General features: G+C 36.6%; 1 protein-coding gene across 2 annotated transcripts in view; it reads right to left on the bottom strand.

Annotated features, from left to right (window-relative positions):
* The window catches only part of LOC587128 (paladin), a 44,800-nt gene that overhangs the window by 11,868 nt on the left and 13,327 nt on the right, over positions 1–19,605 (bottom strand). For both annotated transcript variants that reach the window (XM_030979793.1, XM_030979794.1), the window contains exons 3-12: positions 17,779–17,958; positions 14,131–14,295; positions 11,882–12,121; positions 9,971–10,116; positions 6,780–6,888; positions 5,893–5,997; positions 3,387–3,482; positions 2,651–2,785; positions 1,935–2,051; positions 286–465 (exon numbers count right to left, since the gene is read on the bottom strand). In XM_030979793.1, the coding sequence (XP_030835653.1) occupies positions 286–465; positions 1,935–2,051; positions 2,651–2,785; positions 3,387–3,482; positions 5,893–5,997; positions 6,780–6,888; positions 9,971–10,116; positions 11,882–12,121; positions 14,131–14,295; positions 17,779–17,958 (1,473 nt within the window). The remainder of the gene's footprint in view (positions 1–285; positions 466–1,934; positions 2,052–2,650; positions 2,786–3,386; positions 3,483–5,892; positions 5,998–6,779; positions 6,889–9,970; positions 10,117–11,881; positions 12,122–14,130; positions 14,296–17,778; positions 17,959–19,605) is intronic.

Here is a 19,605-nt window from a genome sequence, read left to right as displayed (position 1 = left end):
AGCACTATAAAGAACATAGTTGAAAAAGTAAGTTCAAAATTATAATATATGTTATTTTATTATTATTAAGTGTCTTTAAAATAGATATAATATAATAACATATTTTCATAAACCCTTTTTAAGTGTCTAAATAATCGAAATATACAAAAAGAACAGAATTACAAAACGGGACACAAAGAACAGGAAACTGACATAATAAGATAAGACGGGACATGACAAAACAATTCATAACAGGACAAGATAAACAAGACATGACAGGACAATACAAAATATTGTTTAATGTACCTCTACATCTCTCTCTGAGAGGCCGGAGACAGATATGTTCTTATCAAGAGATGCCAGCTCTCTGGGAGTGTAAGTGGTAGAATCGCACTGAATGATCATCTCTCCTCGTAGGTTGAAGGAATGGATGGAGGAATGGCCGTGTTTCTTGGAGAGAAGATACTGACAGACTCGCTCCAGACCCTGCAATGAGTATGTAGAACAGTATGATTTGTGGAATAAATGAGTGATTAAATGAATAAAGGCAGGCATTAATTATTTAAAGCCGGGGTAATAATATGATTGCAGAGCCTTCAGGAAGAACTGATAATACTGATGAGGCTATCCTGGGTAAATATGACATATTACTATTATTATTTTTATCATTCTTGTTATTGTGTTGTTGTTGTAGTTGCTGTTGTTATTGTTGCTGTTGTTATTATTATTAATTATTAAATGGATTGATAAATCGCTCTAATCAAGGACAGAAGAATGGAGGTGCATCTTTGAGAAAACATAAAACTCTCTATAAAATATGTAATCAAATATAGCATAGCTCGATTAACATTCAATGAATGAATGAATGAATGAATGAATGAATGAATGAATGAATGAATGAATAAATGCATTGATAGATGGATGGACAGGCACCTGTCAGCTTGTCTAATGCGGTGGTCACATCCCGCCGTACTTGCAAGTGCGTGCTGTCTACGTGCAAAAACGTGGGCAAAATTTGGGTATTCGTACGTGATGAGTACCGCCTCCGTACGGATTTGGGAGCACGCAGACACACCGTAGCACTTTTAGTGCACGAGGAACTTTCGCTGCGTTCGGGCTGCGTTCGGGCTACCGATTCACCCCAGTGCATGTGACGTGCGTGCCCGGTACTGCCAACGAGCGCACAACGCACTGACTCCGTGCTTCTTTTAAAGGCGCACGTGATAAGTGCGTGGTCCTTGCTTACTCGCCACTTCCCAAGTTCAGCTATCCGATGAGCATGCAGAACTCACGTGGACCGTACCGAGTAAGCACTTACAACGCACGTTGTTCGCACTGATTTATGCAGTATATAGTCTCTTCGGTGGAATGGGCGGCATCTTGAGGCAGCAACAGCTGGGACTTCTGGAGAACATCAGAATGTCATCCTATATAAACACCGAGTTAATCGCACGTGCACGCACTTACAACATGCGAGTGAGTAAGGACACCGTACGTGAGCAGCACTTGTAAGTACGGCCTCCGTACGATAACGTGGCAACCGCACGGAGACCGTACGTTGTAAGCACGTTGTAAGCACGTACAACGCACTTACCACGTGCGCAACGTACGATGCACGCAACCGTTCACGGCCAGGCGTGGCATGCGGGCCACGTACTTACACAGTGCGTGTGACGTGCTTTGCCGGTACTCCCTCCCTGCCTTTGCCACTCCCTCCCTACGTTTTCAGAAAAACGTGGCGGCCATGGCCTCCCCAAAAACCGTACGGACTAAAAACACGCACGGTGGGATGTGACCAACGCTTTACTCTCTTCCTACCCTTTCTTCCCTACTCTAATAATAATTACAATTTAAAGCGCTTAGAAATGTAGTATGAAGCGCTATACAGATGTGACTATTTTTATCCTTTATTATTATTATTTGTGAATCTTGGTTCTGCAATTGACTGTACCCACCTTACTGCTGGGTTGTGCCATACCATATACAGGTAGGCCAGGCACTTTGCGGAAGTTTGAGGTTCCAACCTCTCTCTGAGAGCGGAGTACGTCCAGACCAACGAAGTCATCCGCAACCTATGGACAACCAACGAGTCAAGAAAATCAGACATCTTTAGCTTTGTTTTATGGTATATCTTGCTTTCGGCTATGCTCAATAAATAGAGTAATCTGGGAAAGTAATTTTTATTTGTAAGAAATTAGCCTGAATGGTTCCCTGAATTGTTGGTGCATGGAACTAACTGATGCCCAAGAAACGTCTATATTTGGTGATCTGTATAGGCTCTTTAACTCTTAGATTGAAAAACAAGAGTTACAGTGTGACATAATAAACCCCTTGGCCATTAAAAACGCAAAAACGCAACAACAACAAAAAAAATACTAATAGAATAAGCCTTTATATCCATTATCTAAGGTCACAATCCCGGAGATCCCTGAAAAATTATACCAAAACAAGCCAATGGGTTGGGTCGAATGGATCATGACAGCCTGCACAGCATTATTTAACTCCAAGCTTTATTTTGTTAACAGTATAGATTTATTGTATGAGCTGCACATTTCTTATTAGATAAAGTATAAGATTAGAGTTGAATGCATAAATAGTTGTTTGAATACAATCATAGTAAGAAATTTGATTATTGCTGCTAAAGTGAGTGTCATAAAATTGAATAACTTACCAGGAATCTGAGCCCCTTTGTGATGAGCTCTGGGGGCGCTGTTCGCTCCGATGAATTGATGTGAGCGAGGGCAGTATATAGCTCAGGATGTTGCCTCATCCAGGAGGTGAACGATCTGCAGAAACACTGCTGGAACTGTGTCAGGAAAATTGAATCAAATCATATCAAATCATCCATGCAGACAGTTCGGAAATTAAATAAAGCATTTGTCTATCTGTCTGTATCTCTCTCTTTTTCTGTTTCTCTCTCTTTCTCTGCACCTCTCTCTTCCTCTGTTTCTCTGTTTCTATCCCTGTTTCTCTCTTTCTCTTTTTATTCTCTCTCCTACATGTATTCATCTCCCCTCTCTTTCTGCACTTTGATACCCCTCTCTCTCTCTCTCTCTCTCTCATTCTCTCTACCTCCTATTTCTGTCTACGCCCCCGTTCTCTCTCTCTCTCTCTCTCTCTCTCTGCTTCTGTCTAGTATAAGAAAATATAGAATGTTACAAATAAGTCTTATTTGGGGACAATCAACATGTTCATATCACCATTCTATGATTAAGTGCAAGAAGAATGATAATATAACACAAAAATATACCAAACATCAAACTAAATTCTCAATTTCACACACATCCTGTAGATTGGTCAGATTTTGATACCATAAACTCCATATGAATTGATTTCATATATGCATTGGGAAAGCTGTTCAAGGTACTGACCAGACTAACGGTTAAAGGTCATTAAGTTTTAGTTACCTGTTCGTGTAAGTAACTGTTGAAGATGATCAGATAACAGTATCGTTTCAGATATCTGAGCGCGTTCTCCAAGTAATACTCACGAGCACTCTGACCCTGAAAAGATAAACAACATCAAACTATAAAACACACATCTCATCTCCAATTTTAAGAGTAAAACATTTTTGCTTCCTGACATATAATTTTTTTTAAATTAAAGAAAGACTCCCAAATATACTAGACCTTGAAAAGATAAACATATCAAACCATAAAATTAAAAAATCTCATCTCCATATTTGAGAATAAAATATTGTTGCTTTCTGAAATATATATTAAACAATTTAAAGAAAGACTCCAAGCATATTCTAGCCCTGAAATTTAAAGCTTGCACTGGAAACAGGTAAATAATCTCAAAGCCTTTGGTAAATATATCCCATGATAATTAATACAACGTCACACAGGGAGCTTATATGTGTGACATATCAACAATTAAAGCACACACTTTAATTACAACTTACATGTAAATGTCTATTTTGTTTTATTTTCTTGGTTAATGTAAAATTTAAGATATTTAAAGGCCATGCACACCATCGCCATTGCCAATGGTAGTAAAAGGTTTTGTGTAGCACCTACAAGTGTATAGGTGTATATCAATTATTTGGAACATTGAAGGTACCAGTAAACGCTTTTAGATCAGCTAAGCCTCCATGCTTAGAGGGATGCATGGATACAAATACATGTCCATGGCAACAACATAAATAATTCAAATTTCAGTACTTACACGGAAGTGCATAATCAATCAAGGAAAAAAATTTGCTTCTGTGTTTGGCTTATGCCATGGCAACACACATACAGTGTATGAAATATACAAAAGAAAACACTGACTTACAATGCTCCTGCATGGAAACCATGGATATTATACAGTATATCTTTTGTATAATTTAGTTGCATAATGTGAACACTTCTAACATGTAATTCAAAAGTAAATTAATTTCTGCTTTACATCTACGGCTTGATAGAGGTCATTGTGATGGGTAATTTCTCTTCCTTCCTTCCTTCCTATCAAATCTCACCTGTGTTACATACAGTGCGTCCCAGAAAAAATGAAACCGAGAAGTATCGATGTTCTATCACAACTTAATCACAACTATAATTAATGAATGATACATATTTGGAAAGCTTAGAGTCTCCTCTTTCATGTGATGCTACTCAGATGATGCATATTTCACACATGAGTGATTAAAAGTAATTTGAAGGAAGGAAACCAAAAAGACATTTGGCGGGCGGTATTTGAATTTCGAAGAAAAGTAGTGCTTGCATTTCCATAATTTTATTAAACGAATTCGTTTTCACTGGCTGCCCGCCGTATCAATAAACGAAATTAACAAAAGACTTAACTCCGTTTCGTTGACAATCAGTCGTAGACAAGAGTCTTCATGCATGGCTGATTGTCAACGAAACGGAGTTAAGTCTTTTGTCAAATCTGCTTTTTGCTACGGCAGGCACCCAGTGAAAACGAATTAGTTTGTTAAAATTATGAAAATGTAAGGGCTACTTTAAACAAACAGAACTTTGTTATTCCTCGCTCATTTTTTCCTGATTGAGGTGTCATATGAAAGGGCAGAAACTCAACTTTCTAGAAATGTGAATTTTTCTTCGAAATTCAGATACCACCTGCCAAATGTCTTTTTGGTTTCCTTCCTTCAAATTGCTTTTAATCACTCATGCGTGAAATATGCATCATCTGAGTAGCATCAACTGAAAGAGGAGACTCTAAGCTTTCCAAATATGTATCATTCATTAATTATGGTTGTGATTAAGTTATGATAAAACATCGATACTTTTCGGTTTCGTTTTTTCTGGGACGCACTGTATATGGTACAGAGCAAATGAACTTTATGTATATCATTATTATCATCATCTTGTTAAAGCCTTCCACGAATTGGACGGCTTGGAGTCGGTTTGGTAGTACAAGTGCGTAGCCAGGATTTTATTTGAGGGTGGGCGGTAGTGAGCACGCAAAGCGTGCAAATCACTTACAGAGCGCGCAAAATGCGCTCCCTAGGGGGTGGGTGCAGGAAGCTTTGACGTTTCATTAAATTATTAGAGAAAGAAGACGATTCGTTGTACCGTTTCCAATGCTTAATCCTTGTCTAAATTCAGTTTCTTTTGAAGTTTCATTAAATTATTAGAGAAAGAAGATGATTCGTTGTACCGTTCTTGACTCTTAATCCTTGTTTAAATCAAGTTTCCCTTCCTCCGCGAGTAAGACGGAAGCTCTGACGTTTCATTAAATTATTAAAGAAAGAAGACGATTCGTTGTACCGTTCTCGACTCTTAATCCCTTTTCTTCCTGCGTCATTTCTTCTTTCTCTTTTTTTTTTTTGGCCGGCGTTTTTTTTTGGGAGCAACTGAACCCCACGTCTCCCCCCCCCCCTCCCCCGGCTACGCGCCTGTGAGACTGCATTATCTATTACTGGAGTTGAATTTCACGATGGATCCCACCCTCTTGAATAAATGAACTCACCGCTATTTGGTAGTCCTCCTGTATTTCTTGAAGCTTGTTATGGCATTCCACAATCTTCTCTCGTATGTTGCCCATGTCCGCACAGAGATCTAAGATCGAATCCACCTAGAAAAAAAATAATTTAAAGAGTGTGATAAGCACCTGATGGGGGTGGGGGGGGGGTCATTAACATGGAATTTATGATAGGTACTATTTCTTCTTGATTTAGGTCATAATGGTAAACAATTTGAAAAAACTCTGATGGTTAAATCATAAGTAATTAGTTCTGAGGCACATCAACTAGGAATTTACCTCTGACAGTTTTTATGTCTATGGCTCAAATACCATTCTCAGAATTGTACTGGCAAATTAAAGTTTGCTGCCATTTTCCTTTTTAATCACCAATGAATACTGTTTTGGCAATTGCTATGTTGTGAAGATGTGAACGAAGACAACTGGTATGTAAGCCCCCCTGCTTCCACCCCTCCCCCCCCCCCCACCCTCTTCGCCCTCATGGCATCTTCTGCATGGCTCTCAATAAAAAGGCAGGTAACATCAGCTTGCCAGAAATGGAACATATATATATTTATATGAATGGAACAGCAACAATAAGACCAAATTAAAAAATCCACATTTTGACTTTTGTTTTTGTTTTATGTTTTTTGTCTTGCTGATAGAAGTAGAGATGACCTTTAGATTTTCATTCATTTTAATAATAATACATGAGATTTGTAAGGTGCCAAATCCACTTGACAATCAAATGCTCAAGGCGCAGCTTGTGCAAAAGATGAAATACATGATAAATGGACAAAAGTACAATAGCAGAGGTACAGACATGAAAGGTATTGGTAATCAATCATAGACTAAATTAACAGATATTTTTAAAGATTATTTCAAACGTGACTTACCTCCCTCTTGCGCTTCATACCATCAGGAAGCAGACTACACACCTTCATGATGGCCCAGAACTCACCGAGCTCCAGTTTGGGTGACCCGTCGTTGGATGGATGAGAATCGCTAAAGAGAATGGGATTAAATTGATGGTTTTATTAACATTTCATCGTAGGTAGGCATTGGCTAAATTTTGATAGATTGCAGCACTTATAACATGATTAAAGCCTAAAAACAATGAAAAACATGCTTAAAACTACATATATATCCAAAATTACTAAAACTATATACTACATGAACATGATCAAATTGACAGGAAGTCAAAGACATAGATATTTTCATACATTCATTTTTAAATTTTACATTTACTCTCTAAAAGGTGATATTTCACATTGGGGGCTGTAATGAAAATTGAACTTTTAGATTAAAAAAATATATATTTTTGAACCATTTCTTCCACCTCCAAGCCCAATGTAGTGAGATATTTATGAAAATGATATCCTTTGTAGAGACGCACTTCACTGCGCCAGCACGCCAAGAGTTTTGGCTCCATTCAGTCAACCTCAGGCAAACAAACACTGATACAAATACTTCCCTCCGGAATGAAATTTGCAAGGAACTTTGCATACTTTTCCAAGGCGATCTGAACACCACATTCTAGACTTTAAGTTTCAATTATACTTTTAAACTAAACACACATAATGCTGTGAATAAGGGACTTTTTTGTCCTGCTCTTACTTTTGTCTCAATAAGATTTAATTTTACCTATAGATAGCAAGACAATTTTTATTAGAAAACCTTTATTTTAATTAGGTTGACAATAATTTCAATTTACTTCCTATATATAGACAAGGCTGTCTATGTAATCCATGCAATAGAAATAAAATATCAACACAATGCATGAACAAGGAATATAAATGGAGATTTAAAATAAAACATGATTTTGTTTGGTACTATGAGTGTCATAAACCATGGACCTACTAAGAAACTTCTTAGTAGGTCCATGGATAAACAGTCGACTGCAGAGATGGTCATTCATCATTTAATAATGTTAAATCTGAGATGCATGGCCATACGTGTTATCAGTGTCTGTGATATGGTGTAATATTGAAGCCTTAAAAGCATTGCGCTTTAAAATGATCATTAACTGCCTCAAAATAGTAAAAACCTTTGAATAACCGGTTTTACCATACTCATTTTCCCCAATAGACTGTAGTATTATAAAAAACTGTTAAGAAAACGTTTTTGAAATTTCGATTTCCAATCATAAATATCTTGATAATCAGACAGGCGGTCGGCTGGTATTAGTCATGGGATTCCTGAATGACCTAAAGGTTTATAATTATGATTGCAGCATAAGCCAACTCCAGGATTTTGTTTAGAATCAGAGGCAAAGATACCCAATCCCTTTGACTTAATCTATAATTAGCCTGTGATCCCCAGGAAATGAAATCTTGTTTTTCTATGTAAATTCAACTACCCAAGGTTTTTCTTAGACTTCTGTATTCCTCTATTTCATGCAACATGTACACAGATTTGTACAAACACTATTCCTACGGGCATAATTACACGCAGAAATAAGAAAATGAACTGTATTGTTACGGTCAGACATATACAATTTTTTCCAATAAGCCTAGCTAATGACTGTAAATACTCTTATTCATGATTACCCCATGATTAATCAGTTATAGGTGTTATTGAATTCCTTGTTCATTGTTCAGCGATGAGGACTATAGTTCCACGGAGGTCATAGAATATGAAAAGTATGAAACCAAACTAGCAATAACAAAAACATGAATTCAATTCATTCAAACAAGGATTTATGTGTTTTTCTTAATGTAAACATGATGCAGTTATTTTCTTAACATTTTGTTTTCCTGTTCCAAGAATTCTTCTCCCCTTCCGGCATTTTTCTTCCTTTTTGTTGTCCCTGCTCTATTCTTCTCCCAAAATATTCTACTCCTTATCAGAAGGAGAAAACTAATCACAAAACATTATTAACAAATCACTTGACCTCAAATGTAAAGGTCGTTGGTTTAATCCTCGATATGGCACTCATATCCTTTGGAAATCATTAATCTATACTTGCCACCCCATAACCAGAAGAAAAATGGGGACCTGGTAGGATGACCGCGTGTTAGTAATTGCTATACTCCTCATGGTGACCAAATGGTAGGAATACTCCTCAGGGAGTGGAGATGGTGCACATTGTGCATGAATGAATCTGATGACCCGGGTAATCATATCTGTAAAGCACTTAGAGAGGACATTTCTTTTTAACGCTATATAAATCCAGATCATTGTTGTTCCTGATGTTGTTCATGATGCTGTTCATGATATTGATGTTGTTGTTATTATTATACTTATTTTCATTATTATTGTTATTGTTATCATTATCATTATCATTATCATTATTATTATCATAATTATTATTGTTATCATCATCATCATCATCATCATTACATTTACACAGGGGTAGGAAGCTGCTTAAAAGAGGAAAGCGCCATTATACAAAATAAATACTATAAATGGAGTGGCAGTACAGAAAATGTGACATAGTAAAAAACGGGATAGGAAACCCCTTAAAGGAGAAAGGGCCTTTAAGATAAAATATACAAATGTATATCACAGAATAGCATAAAACATGGAATGAAAAAACGGCAAATTACATACTATACATCAGCAGGAAAGCCCCTTGGAGGAGAAAAGGGCTTTAAAAAAAATTACAAATATATACCATGGCATAACATAAAGATGTGTAATGAAATAAAAAGAGAAAATAACATACTATACATGAGCAAGAAAGCCTCTTGAAGGAGGAAAGGGCTTTAAAACAAAAAATAAAATATATACCAAGACTACACCAGCAGTCCTTTTCAGGACTACACACACTCAAGTAAGATTACCAAGAGTCCTTTTCAGGACTCCTCAATCCTCTCTTTCTCTCACATGGTGCAACTGCAGGCCTACTGTATATACCATGGTATAACATAAAGCAGTGAAAAAATACACGGGGGCTCAGGGCCTTGGGGCAAATTAGCCCCCGAAATGCGAAAAAGAGCCCCCGAACGTCATAAAAGAGCCAAAAAAAATTTGCATAGAGTTTTCATGCAAGCAAGCTAGAAAAGTAGCCCCCCAAAATTTTTAAAGTATTTTTTTCCCTGACATAAAGATGTATATTAATGAAATAAAAGAGAAAATCACATACTATACATGAGCGGGGAAGCCTCTCTGATGCGCCATAATTAAGATCCCCAGGGACATGGCGAAAGTGGTACGACCTCCTCCCATGTGACCCGTGAAGACGAGGATCGGTAGCGACGATTCCTCATTACTGAACAACGAGGGCACCTCCTGATCGATGGAAAACAAAGATACACATTCTAATGAGTGTTTACTGGGTAGCGTGTAACAAGGTGTCAAGACGATGTGCAACAAAGACAAAATAGACAAGGGAAGGGAAATCAGAGCCAATTTTCACCTTTCGGTAATGTTTTACATATTTTTTTTCAATCTTTATAGAAAACATGATGGTTTAATTTTACTCACATTCTGGTATTTTGTTGGAATTGATAAGCAACTACTCAAAAACACATTTAAAAATCCAAAACGAATAAACATGCACCTCCGAAGTATGATTTGTTTTTGTTTAACTACCAGCAGAAACTTTACCTGTTTTTACAGTGTAAATTAATGCTCGCTCTCAAGACACGGGTGAATCATTCTGGGTTTTTTGTTGTTGTCTTTTTCAAATGGTTTTGGGATTGTGTGTAAATAGGCCAACATACACACATGCCCACCCAAATTTATAGTGCGTATATATCCATCGGTTGTTGCCATGGTAGCATGGCTCACACACAAACTGAATTGGTACACATCTCTGAGACGTATTCACTCCAGTAGGACAGAATGTGCTGTAATTCACAATTGCATTGTCTATGCATTTCATTCAACTTATTTGTTTCATTTATCTAATTTGTACTACAAGCACTTTCTCCTTATACCCTAATAAAAATCAACCTCTTTCTTTCTTTGGCAATTTTATAAGTACTTGACTGAATTCTAAGTAACAATAACGGTAATCAATTTTACCTGGCTGAACAGTTTTCATTTACTTGAGCAATGAATGAGAAAGAAAATATGTCAAATACATATAATAAAAAAAACTGTCATTCTAAGTTTTTATCCATTTATGTACTCTATGTAATTGCATATTCCGTGGGGAAATTCACCTGCCACAACTGGAAAATTCAATTATGAATGCATTTACATGTACAAGTATCTAAATGTATACATACTACATGTATCAAAACTGACAAAGAATTTTAATAATAAACCATTTTAATGATATACAGGGTGTTGAGTCTAGAAGAAGAAAATAAACTTTCCTGTAAATATTCCTAGATTTATTTTATTACACATCCAAAAGTCATTTCCTTCCCTTTTATTTGATACCACCCTTTATGATAGAGCTTGTAATCATTGATTGAAGGACTACATATTTAAATCAACCATGTCGAAATTGATTTCACCCGCATCAAAAGCAATTAATAATCAATCACTGAACCTCTCTTTGCTTTAATTTCCTTCCCTGACCTTTAATTCTGTTGTTCAGTTCATTAGGAAATGTCACTTAAAGGCACAACACTAAAAATGAGCACGAGCAGATTCTTAGAATAAGAATCTAGCCCGGTCATGCATGTGACCATTAAAAAATTTGTCTTGTAATTCAGTTGTTCAGTTCACTATCAATTGTCCCCCAAATGAGCATGATCATGCAGATACTTAGAATCTATCAATAGCCTGCAGATTACATTGCCTGATACATGACAGTAAATCCATTAAGTGCAATCTGCTTTTCACATTACTCACTTTAAATCATTCTCTTTCAAAGAAATGCGCTGTATTTAAAGCAGATGTACACTGGTGTTGTTCTATTCAGATGGTAACCTACTTACTCCTTAAATTCCGATCCAAGAGACTAACCATTGTTAAAAGGTACAAAAAAGAAAGACTCTCAGCAGGCAGTAAAAAATATTATGAGACCTAAACTTTTAGGTGTTTAAAGAATTTGTGACTGTTGAATCAGAAAATCTTTGATGCACTCATAATGACCTACCTTAACCGCATTCAACAGCTGATCGATAACTTCATTGATTGGAGTTTTCGACGATGACATGGGTACCCTTGTGAATGATGCATTGTGGATCCCAAACGAATGAAGACTGTATACTTCACTGGTCGTTTGAATGTCTTCTATGAACGTGAGCTGATTGAGGTGAGGTTCGTCCGAAAGGTCTTCGATGTCATCGTAAAAGGCATATTCGTTGTCCGCGTTGATCAGAGCAAAATGCACGATCTGAAAACAATAAATAAAATTCATATTCAGGGTCGAAGCATCAACCATTCAAAGATGATCCACGCGAACTGGACGAATCAATATTCCCTTTAACCACTGGACAATAGACCATTTCATATTTTGGAAGAGGACGATTACATAGAAATCATTTCAAGCAAAATTATTGAGGTACGTAGCATAGATTTCTGCGGCACAAAAGAGAAAATTGTCTCTGTTAATAGTGTTTATTTGTTTTCTTTGTCCACATGACAACCCCACATTGCAAGAAGTTAATTGATAAATTTCTGCTGTGGGGGGGAATTTTCATTTCGTAACCAATATAAATTTCAATGATTTGCATTAAAGGGGCTTGGTAACATTGTTCAGATGAGAGAAAATGGTGCTAAGGTAGTGACTTCAATGCTAAATAATTAAAGATAATCTGAACTTTGGGTGAAAACAGACCATTATTAATGATAAAAATGATTGATTCCTTAATTCTCCCAACTATATTATTGAAATTTAATTAAATTTTAGGAGAATGTTCATCGCCACAAAGCAATGAATTGGCTGTATATATACCATTCCAGACATTTAAGTGTTGACAGATTTTTCAAAGCCTGTTTTATGTCTTATTTTCATGGAAAAACGGTCGGGAAAATTCACAAATGGTTGGGAGAATTTACTGTTAGAGGGTGTCGCACAGTGACACTTTCAAAGAAAACCATTAATGTCTTTGTGGTTTTAAAAAAAAATCAGGATTTTTAGCATGTTAGAGGGTTAGTACAGTAGAAGGAATAATTAAGTAACATTTCATACAAAAATTACACAGTTTTTTCATCAACCTTCAACAATGTTACCGAGTCACTTTAAAGACCCATATTCATAGTTTTATTCATTCATCAGAGCAATATTCATAGGTGATGTACAACATCATTAAAATTGAGTGCATCATATGATGATGATGATGATGATGATGATGATGATGATGATGATGATGATGATGATGATGATGATGATGATGATGAGGATGATGATGATGATGATGATGACGACGATGATGATGATCATGAAGATGATGATGATGGTGATGAGGATAATAATAACAATAACTATTGAATATCATCAATATCAACAAGTGCTAGACAGTTGCTAAGTATAATTTGAAAGCTTGGGATGTTTATCTTTAAAAAATGCAAAATTAACCAGTAATATATTAGTGGTTTTGAGCTATATCAACATTGCCATTAGACTAGGAATTTTTCAATTTTGAAATTCGTATTTCAAATCTTTTCATTTAATGGTTTATACACACTCATCTAGGAATTCTCAGTATCCTTGAGTTCTCTTAAGACTGAAGAAATTATAAAAACTAAAAGACAAAGAAATAAGGGTATAAAGCATGACTTTTCTTGGACCCCACGGAATGGAAATGGTTCGTAATCACCATCTTTAATAAAATAGAGATTTAACCATCTTAACCATGTTACAAAGCTTTGGAGGAATTCCAACAAAAAGAAGAAGAAAGAAGAGGATAAATCAAGATTTGCCTCCCCGTGGATACAATTGGTGCATGGCTTTAAATAATAATTAAACCGTCTTCACCGGATTATAGGAAAGCTTTGGAGGAATTCAACTAAAGGTAAAGGAAATAGAGGATAAAACACGATCCCCCCCCTTCCCTTGGAACTGAAATGCCGAGTAATCAATATCGTACATGACAATTAAACCATCTTAACTGGTGAGAAAACTACAGAAGAGGTTTGTACGTGTGTATTCCACTTATACTTCAAACCATTTAACAGAATGGCAACCAAGGATGGAAAAAAGAAGAAGAGGAAGGCAGAAGAGAAGATGGAGAGATGATCTAACATCATAAATGGGAATGGCCACGTGGACTAGGATAGCTAGAGACAGAAGAGAATGGAAATGTTACGAGGGCTTTGTCCAACGTCTGGATGAACTATAGCCTGATAGATAGATATACTTCACTAAACAGTTCCCTATCATGCCCATAGTCCCATACTGACCTCTTTACGTATTGCTGCTTCCTGAGCCACGACGTCATCAACATGTGGACGTGTGATGACGTTCCTCGTCAGGTTGTCTCTCTCGCGGGGTGTGTAAGAAACGTAATCCCTCCCCCGCTTCACGAACACTACCGGTTCATACCGGATGTTGATCACAAGGATTTCCTGGAAAGGAATACGTGAGAAGCAGAGTTGTAATCTATAGTTTATGATTTACATTCAAGTTAAAATTCTTCTTAAGAGAACCAGGATGACATTATTAAAGTTCTCTAATCCTCTCATACTTTAAGTATTTTGAGATAATCAACCTGCAAGTCATTCTAAATTGTTAATCATGGTGAAACCTCACGTTTCTATCAGATAAAAGTCTATAATTATGAATCATTTATATGAACCTGTTGCCGTGCTAGTACTACAAGAAACAAAATGATGACATGTTTTACCGGTTATTTGTGAGTTTGAGCCCTGCTGCATCTCAACTTTCTTATTATTTCTGTATTTCCGTAAATATATATTTACTATATGGTAAGTACAGCAAAAGAAAGACTTCATCTTCTTTTCCTCCTCCTCCTCCTCCTCCTCCTCCTCCTCCTCCTCCTCCTCCTCCTCCTCCTCCTCCTCCTCCCTCTCCTCCTCCCTCCTCCCCCTCTCCTTCCCCTCCCCTTACCCCTCCTCCTCCTCCTCCTTCTTCTTTGAGGCCTTTATCTTCTTTCTCCTTCTTCTTCTGCACCTTCTTCTCTTTTTTTCTTCTTCTATTTCTTCTCCTTCTTCTTCATCTCTCTCTCCTTTTTTTTTCTTTCTACAGAGCCAAATTACTCTCAGCTACTGTGTTCTTTTCCACTGCTTCACTGAGACGTGATATGCTCATCTTCCTTTGTTTATTTGGTATTTGTAATTACAAGAACTGAACTTTGTCTCTGTGCCTTAATATGTCTATCCCCCGAACAAGCAATTAAAAGGCCACTCTGCAGAGACAGACATTTCATAATGAAAAAGAAATGTACCTCACGATAATCTTTTACCATTTCCATTAGTAACAAATCCTTTATTTCTGAAATTAGAATTGAAATAAAAAATGTACCCGTAGAATTAACAACTGAATTGTTAATGTTCCTTATAAATTTGATTTTTGTCGCTGTTTTTTGTATCTCAAGACAAGACAGGTAGACAGGTTGAATTAGGGCTTTGTTGAATGCTTTTAGACATAAGCTTTAAAGGGATCCGGTAACTTTGTCTTAGATCCTTTAGAAATAATCCTTGATTTAGCTCATGCTGCAATGATAATTATAAACCTGTAGGTCAGTCAGGAACTCCATAACCTTTACAAGCAGATTGCCTGTCTGATTATCAAGATATTAATGATTGGAATTACACTTATTTTGAAAACTGTTTGCCGAACGGTGTTCATAACACTACAGTATATTGGGGAAAACGAGTATGGTAAAACCGGTCACTCAAAGATTTTTACTCTTTTGAGGCACTTCTTGATCATTTTGAAGCGCGATTTTTTAGGGCTTCAGTATTACACCATATCACAGACACCGGTAACATGTAGGACCGTGTATCTCAGATTTAACATTGTTAAACGATCCGTTTAATATGTCACATGCTCGGGAAACAAATCAATTTCTCACGTACTTAGAAAAATGACAAAACTTGGTAAGCTAGGTGTGAATAATTTAGTCGTTCATTGTATGTGACCATTTTCGTAATGCAACCAAATTAAATGCATAAAAGTTTGCATTCTGCCCATTACTGTACAATTATTCATAACAGATGGAAGAAATATTTTGTATCAAGGCACTTTACAGTTTACAAAGACGTATGCATTAGATTTGGTTACATTATAAAAATAGCCTATTCGACTGCAATATATGTAAACTTCAGGAAAAATACATACATGTAAGTCTACCCCTAGGCCTGAGTGCCATGGTATCACTTCTCATTGACTCCAGTACACATGAAGGGTTGATTTTTAGAATTCATTAAACAAAATGTTATGTGGAACATTGACGTTTTTTGTGGATTTACTATAAAAACAAGGTTTTTTTTGTTGAAAGAGCAAGAAAAAAAGGAGCATATTTTCAAGATATCCAAGAACATGCATGTAAAGAGGTGTGTTTATTTCCACTTTTGTGAAAAGAGGGAAGTTCTACTTTTTAAGAATATGTACTCAATAGGCGCAAAATAGGGTTGTATTTGTGTGTAGAGCTCAATTTGTACCTGATCTTATATGCAAAAGGGGTCATATTTTGTGGAAAAAGACATGAAAGTATGCAGAATAGGGCCAGCCGGCCAGGCCATTTCAGACTCCACTATTAAACGATAATTAATACCCCTGAATATGAACACTACCGACATTGTAAACCAAAATGTACAGTGTACAATGAATTGCCAATTAAGGCTTGTTCAGATATGGCACGATATTCCGCCACAAAAAAAAAAAAACGTGCCACCCTTTTTTAATGTAAATGACTTGCAACTGCATGCAACAAAGGACTTGCAAATGCACTGAGCTCCATGTTAAGATAGATAAATGTCAAGCGTATTACACTTCACGTCATCATAAAGAAACTGCCACGTTTTTGCCGCGTCATATCTGCAAAATCAAAGGTGACTGGATCAAGCCCATGTCCACAATGAAGAACGCAACACTTTATTCCTTTCACGCTAGGCAGGTTAATACGGGTGTGTGACAGTGCAGATCAGGGAAGAAATCACAGTGACAGCCATTAGCACACTATAGGTAATCAGCCATCACCATGCTGTTGCCATGACAACATTACAGAGAAACCTCCTGGCCTGACTGCAATGAGAGTCAGGCAACTCATATCAAGGATTATAATTCTTTGTTTAAATTCATTTCATTTTCATTTCTCTCTTTTCTTTCTCTCTTTTCTTTCTCTCTTTTCTTTCTCTCTTTTCTTTCTCTCTTTTCTTTCTCTCTTTTCCTTCTCTCTTTTTTTTCTCTCTTTTCTTTCTCACTTTTCTTTCTCTCTCACTCACTTGCTCGCAAAATTTAGAGACAAGTGTCAAGAGACCATACGAGTGCTAGAGTGATGCAAAATGAATCTTCATTGATAAATGTGGGATAGGGGTGATGCAGAAGAAATTATGATTAAAAGACTTAGCCACAAGCTATGTGTGCACATTCTCCACACCTTGGGGAGCATTCCAGCCTGGGGGCCTTTTCACAGACACTGACAATGCTGAATAAACCAAAATGACTTTCTTATTCTAATGAATAACCTGAGTTGAGGGGGCAAAGTATAGTTTAAAATGTCTTGGTCATGGACATATGTATATTTCTATTCCACCAAAGCACAATGACTTTCACATTCTAATGGATACCCATTCAACACCCGGGTTGAGAGTGGCAAAGTAAATAGAAATGTCTTGTATAAGGACATTTAAGCATATTTCACTCGTTTTACAGCCCCACTGCACTAGTTTGTCCACGAGGGATTAGACCTCCCTGCATGGTAACTGACAGGTGGTTATTTCACCAATAAGCTCTCAATAAACATGAAAAAGGGGATCCTGGGGGACCAATGGTCACCGATTGGGCATTGTTTGCTATAAAGAAGGAGCAAGTAGCTATAGTGCAGTCGGGCTTTAAAAAGGGTAAATGAATCTGGTTGCACCTACCGAATACTTTTCATGTTCCAGATACTCCATAGCTCGTTTCAGGCCGTCAGAGGTAGGTTGGCCCATGCCGTACACGGGGTAGCCCCCATGAGCTTTCCGAAAGTTTGGTGCTCCATACTTCAGTGTTGTGTTGAGCTCATCGATGTCTTTGAATTGGTCAGCAACCATGAAATACTTTTCCTAAACACATAAAAATAGAATAAAAGATTTATAAGTGAGGATTATATTAACAGAAAACATAATAAATTATTGTATTGCAAGTACAGGAGTGTCGTGGCTGAGTGGTAGGATGCGATTGTCATTGTTGGTCAAACAAATTTTGAGCGTCAAGTAACGCCTGGCTGGAATGCTACCCAGGGAGTGAAGATTGTGCACACATTATGTGCGGGCAAGTATTGAATCCAATGATCGGGGTATTAAAGCGCTTATGGACATCTTTTTTATATTTTTTTTAATTACCAAAGTCGGCTTACCCCCGTAATAGCTGAGATAAATTGGGGTATTTTGTGTCAGTTTGGTGGTGTGACTTGGGTGTTAGTACCCTAATCAATAAAGATCATGACATGATACAATACAAAAATAAAAGAACCTTATTCTCACAAATGTCTAACAAATTATGCTATATCATTCTAATAATTCCACATCTCATTTCTTACTTTGTCCATTCATTACCAAAATGGCGTTAACTTTGTGTTAAAACATGAGCAAAATGCCCTTCTGACGCCAAACAGACGACTTGATTCTTGGTAACTATGTGATTGCTTTATTGGTTTTTATTAATTAAATCAAGCACATAAAGAAGCCTGCTTCCTATAATTCTGAGAAAGGAGACATACTTGTCACCTAAACACTTGATTCATGATCCGGACACAAAATGTTTTCAACGAGTATATGGGTGGGTACATGATTAATGAGCCTGCATGCATTCATCAGTTGAGTGTCCACTGTGAATTACTGGTATTCACATGAATTGAACATATATATATGTGAAGATCTTTCAAGGGGCTTTCTTTGTCAAGTTTAACCCATCACGTCTTCGCATCGGATTGGGTGGTCGGGTTACACAAACTTTTGTAGATAATCAAGCCAAAAAAACCAAAGGGTCAGTTAAGCGTTTGTGAAATACAATCCTTTTATCACCAGTGTGGACTCAAGTTAATATCCAAAACTTTCTGAAAAACATACTGCATATCTATGAAAACTCTTGTCTCAACACAACATTTTTTAATATGAGATTAAAAATCACAAGAGGTTGTAGGCTTGTGATCGACACTTCATCATTGTACTGGCATGTTTTCAAAAAGGAATTTTGTTGTTGTTGTTTTAGTCTTAAAGGCGTGTGTCATTCATTTATGAATATTTACGCCGAAAAATGCAAAAAAAATAGCCTTATCTCAAGGATCATTTTTGAAATAAATTTGATTATTTGTATTCAATTTACCTGACGTTTTCATGATGGGGATATGTTTTCACAAAAGTTCATGTACCAAGGCAATGCAACCTGACGTGAATACCAGATGGAATGCAATAAGTCCCTTTAAAGAAAGGAAATTTAATTCCAGCTTACTTGTTTGTAAAGCAACTTCCTTCATTTAATGACTGAATATAATATACCTGTGTAAGTAACAACATCAATAATATGATAGTATAATAGCAACAATTATTGTATTACAATAGACAGAATGAAAATGGCATACATTAAAGGTAATACAAAGTTTTGGTAAATTTTGAAAATTGGTCGGATAGTGATTCTTAACAAATTTGATTTGTTTAGATGCCCCTGTGGGTGTATTATAAGCATTAGAAAATTTAGCCCCTAAAGCATTT

Source organism: Strongylocentrotus purpuratus, unplaced genomic scaffold (genome assembly GCF_000002235.5).
Source record: "Strongylocentrotus purpuratus isolate Spur 01 unplaced genomic scaffold, Spur_5.0 spur5_scaffold_10, whole genome shotgun sequence".
Taxonomy (NCBI): domain Eukaryota; kingdom Metazoa; phylum Echinodermata; class Echinoidea; order Camarodonta; family Strongylocentrotidae; genus Strongylocentrotus; species Strongylocentrotus purpuratus.
The sequence above is the reverse complement of the archived record's forward strand: the minus strand, read 5'-3'. Positions and strand labels throughout refer to the sequence as shown.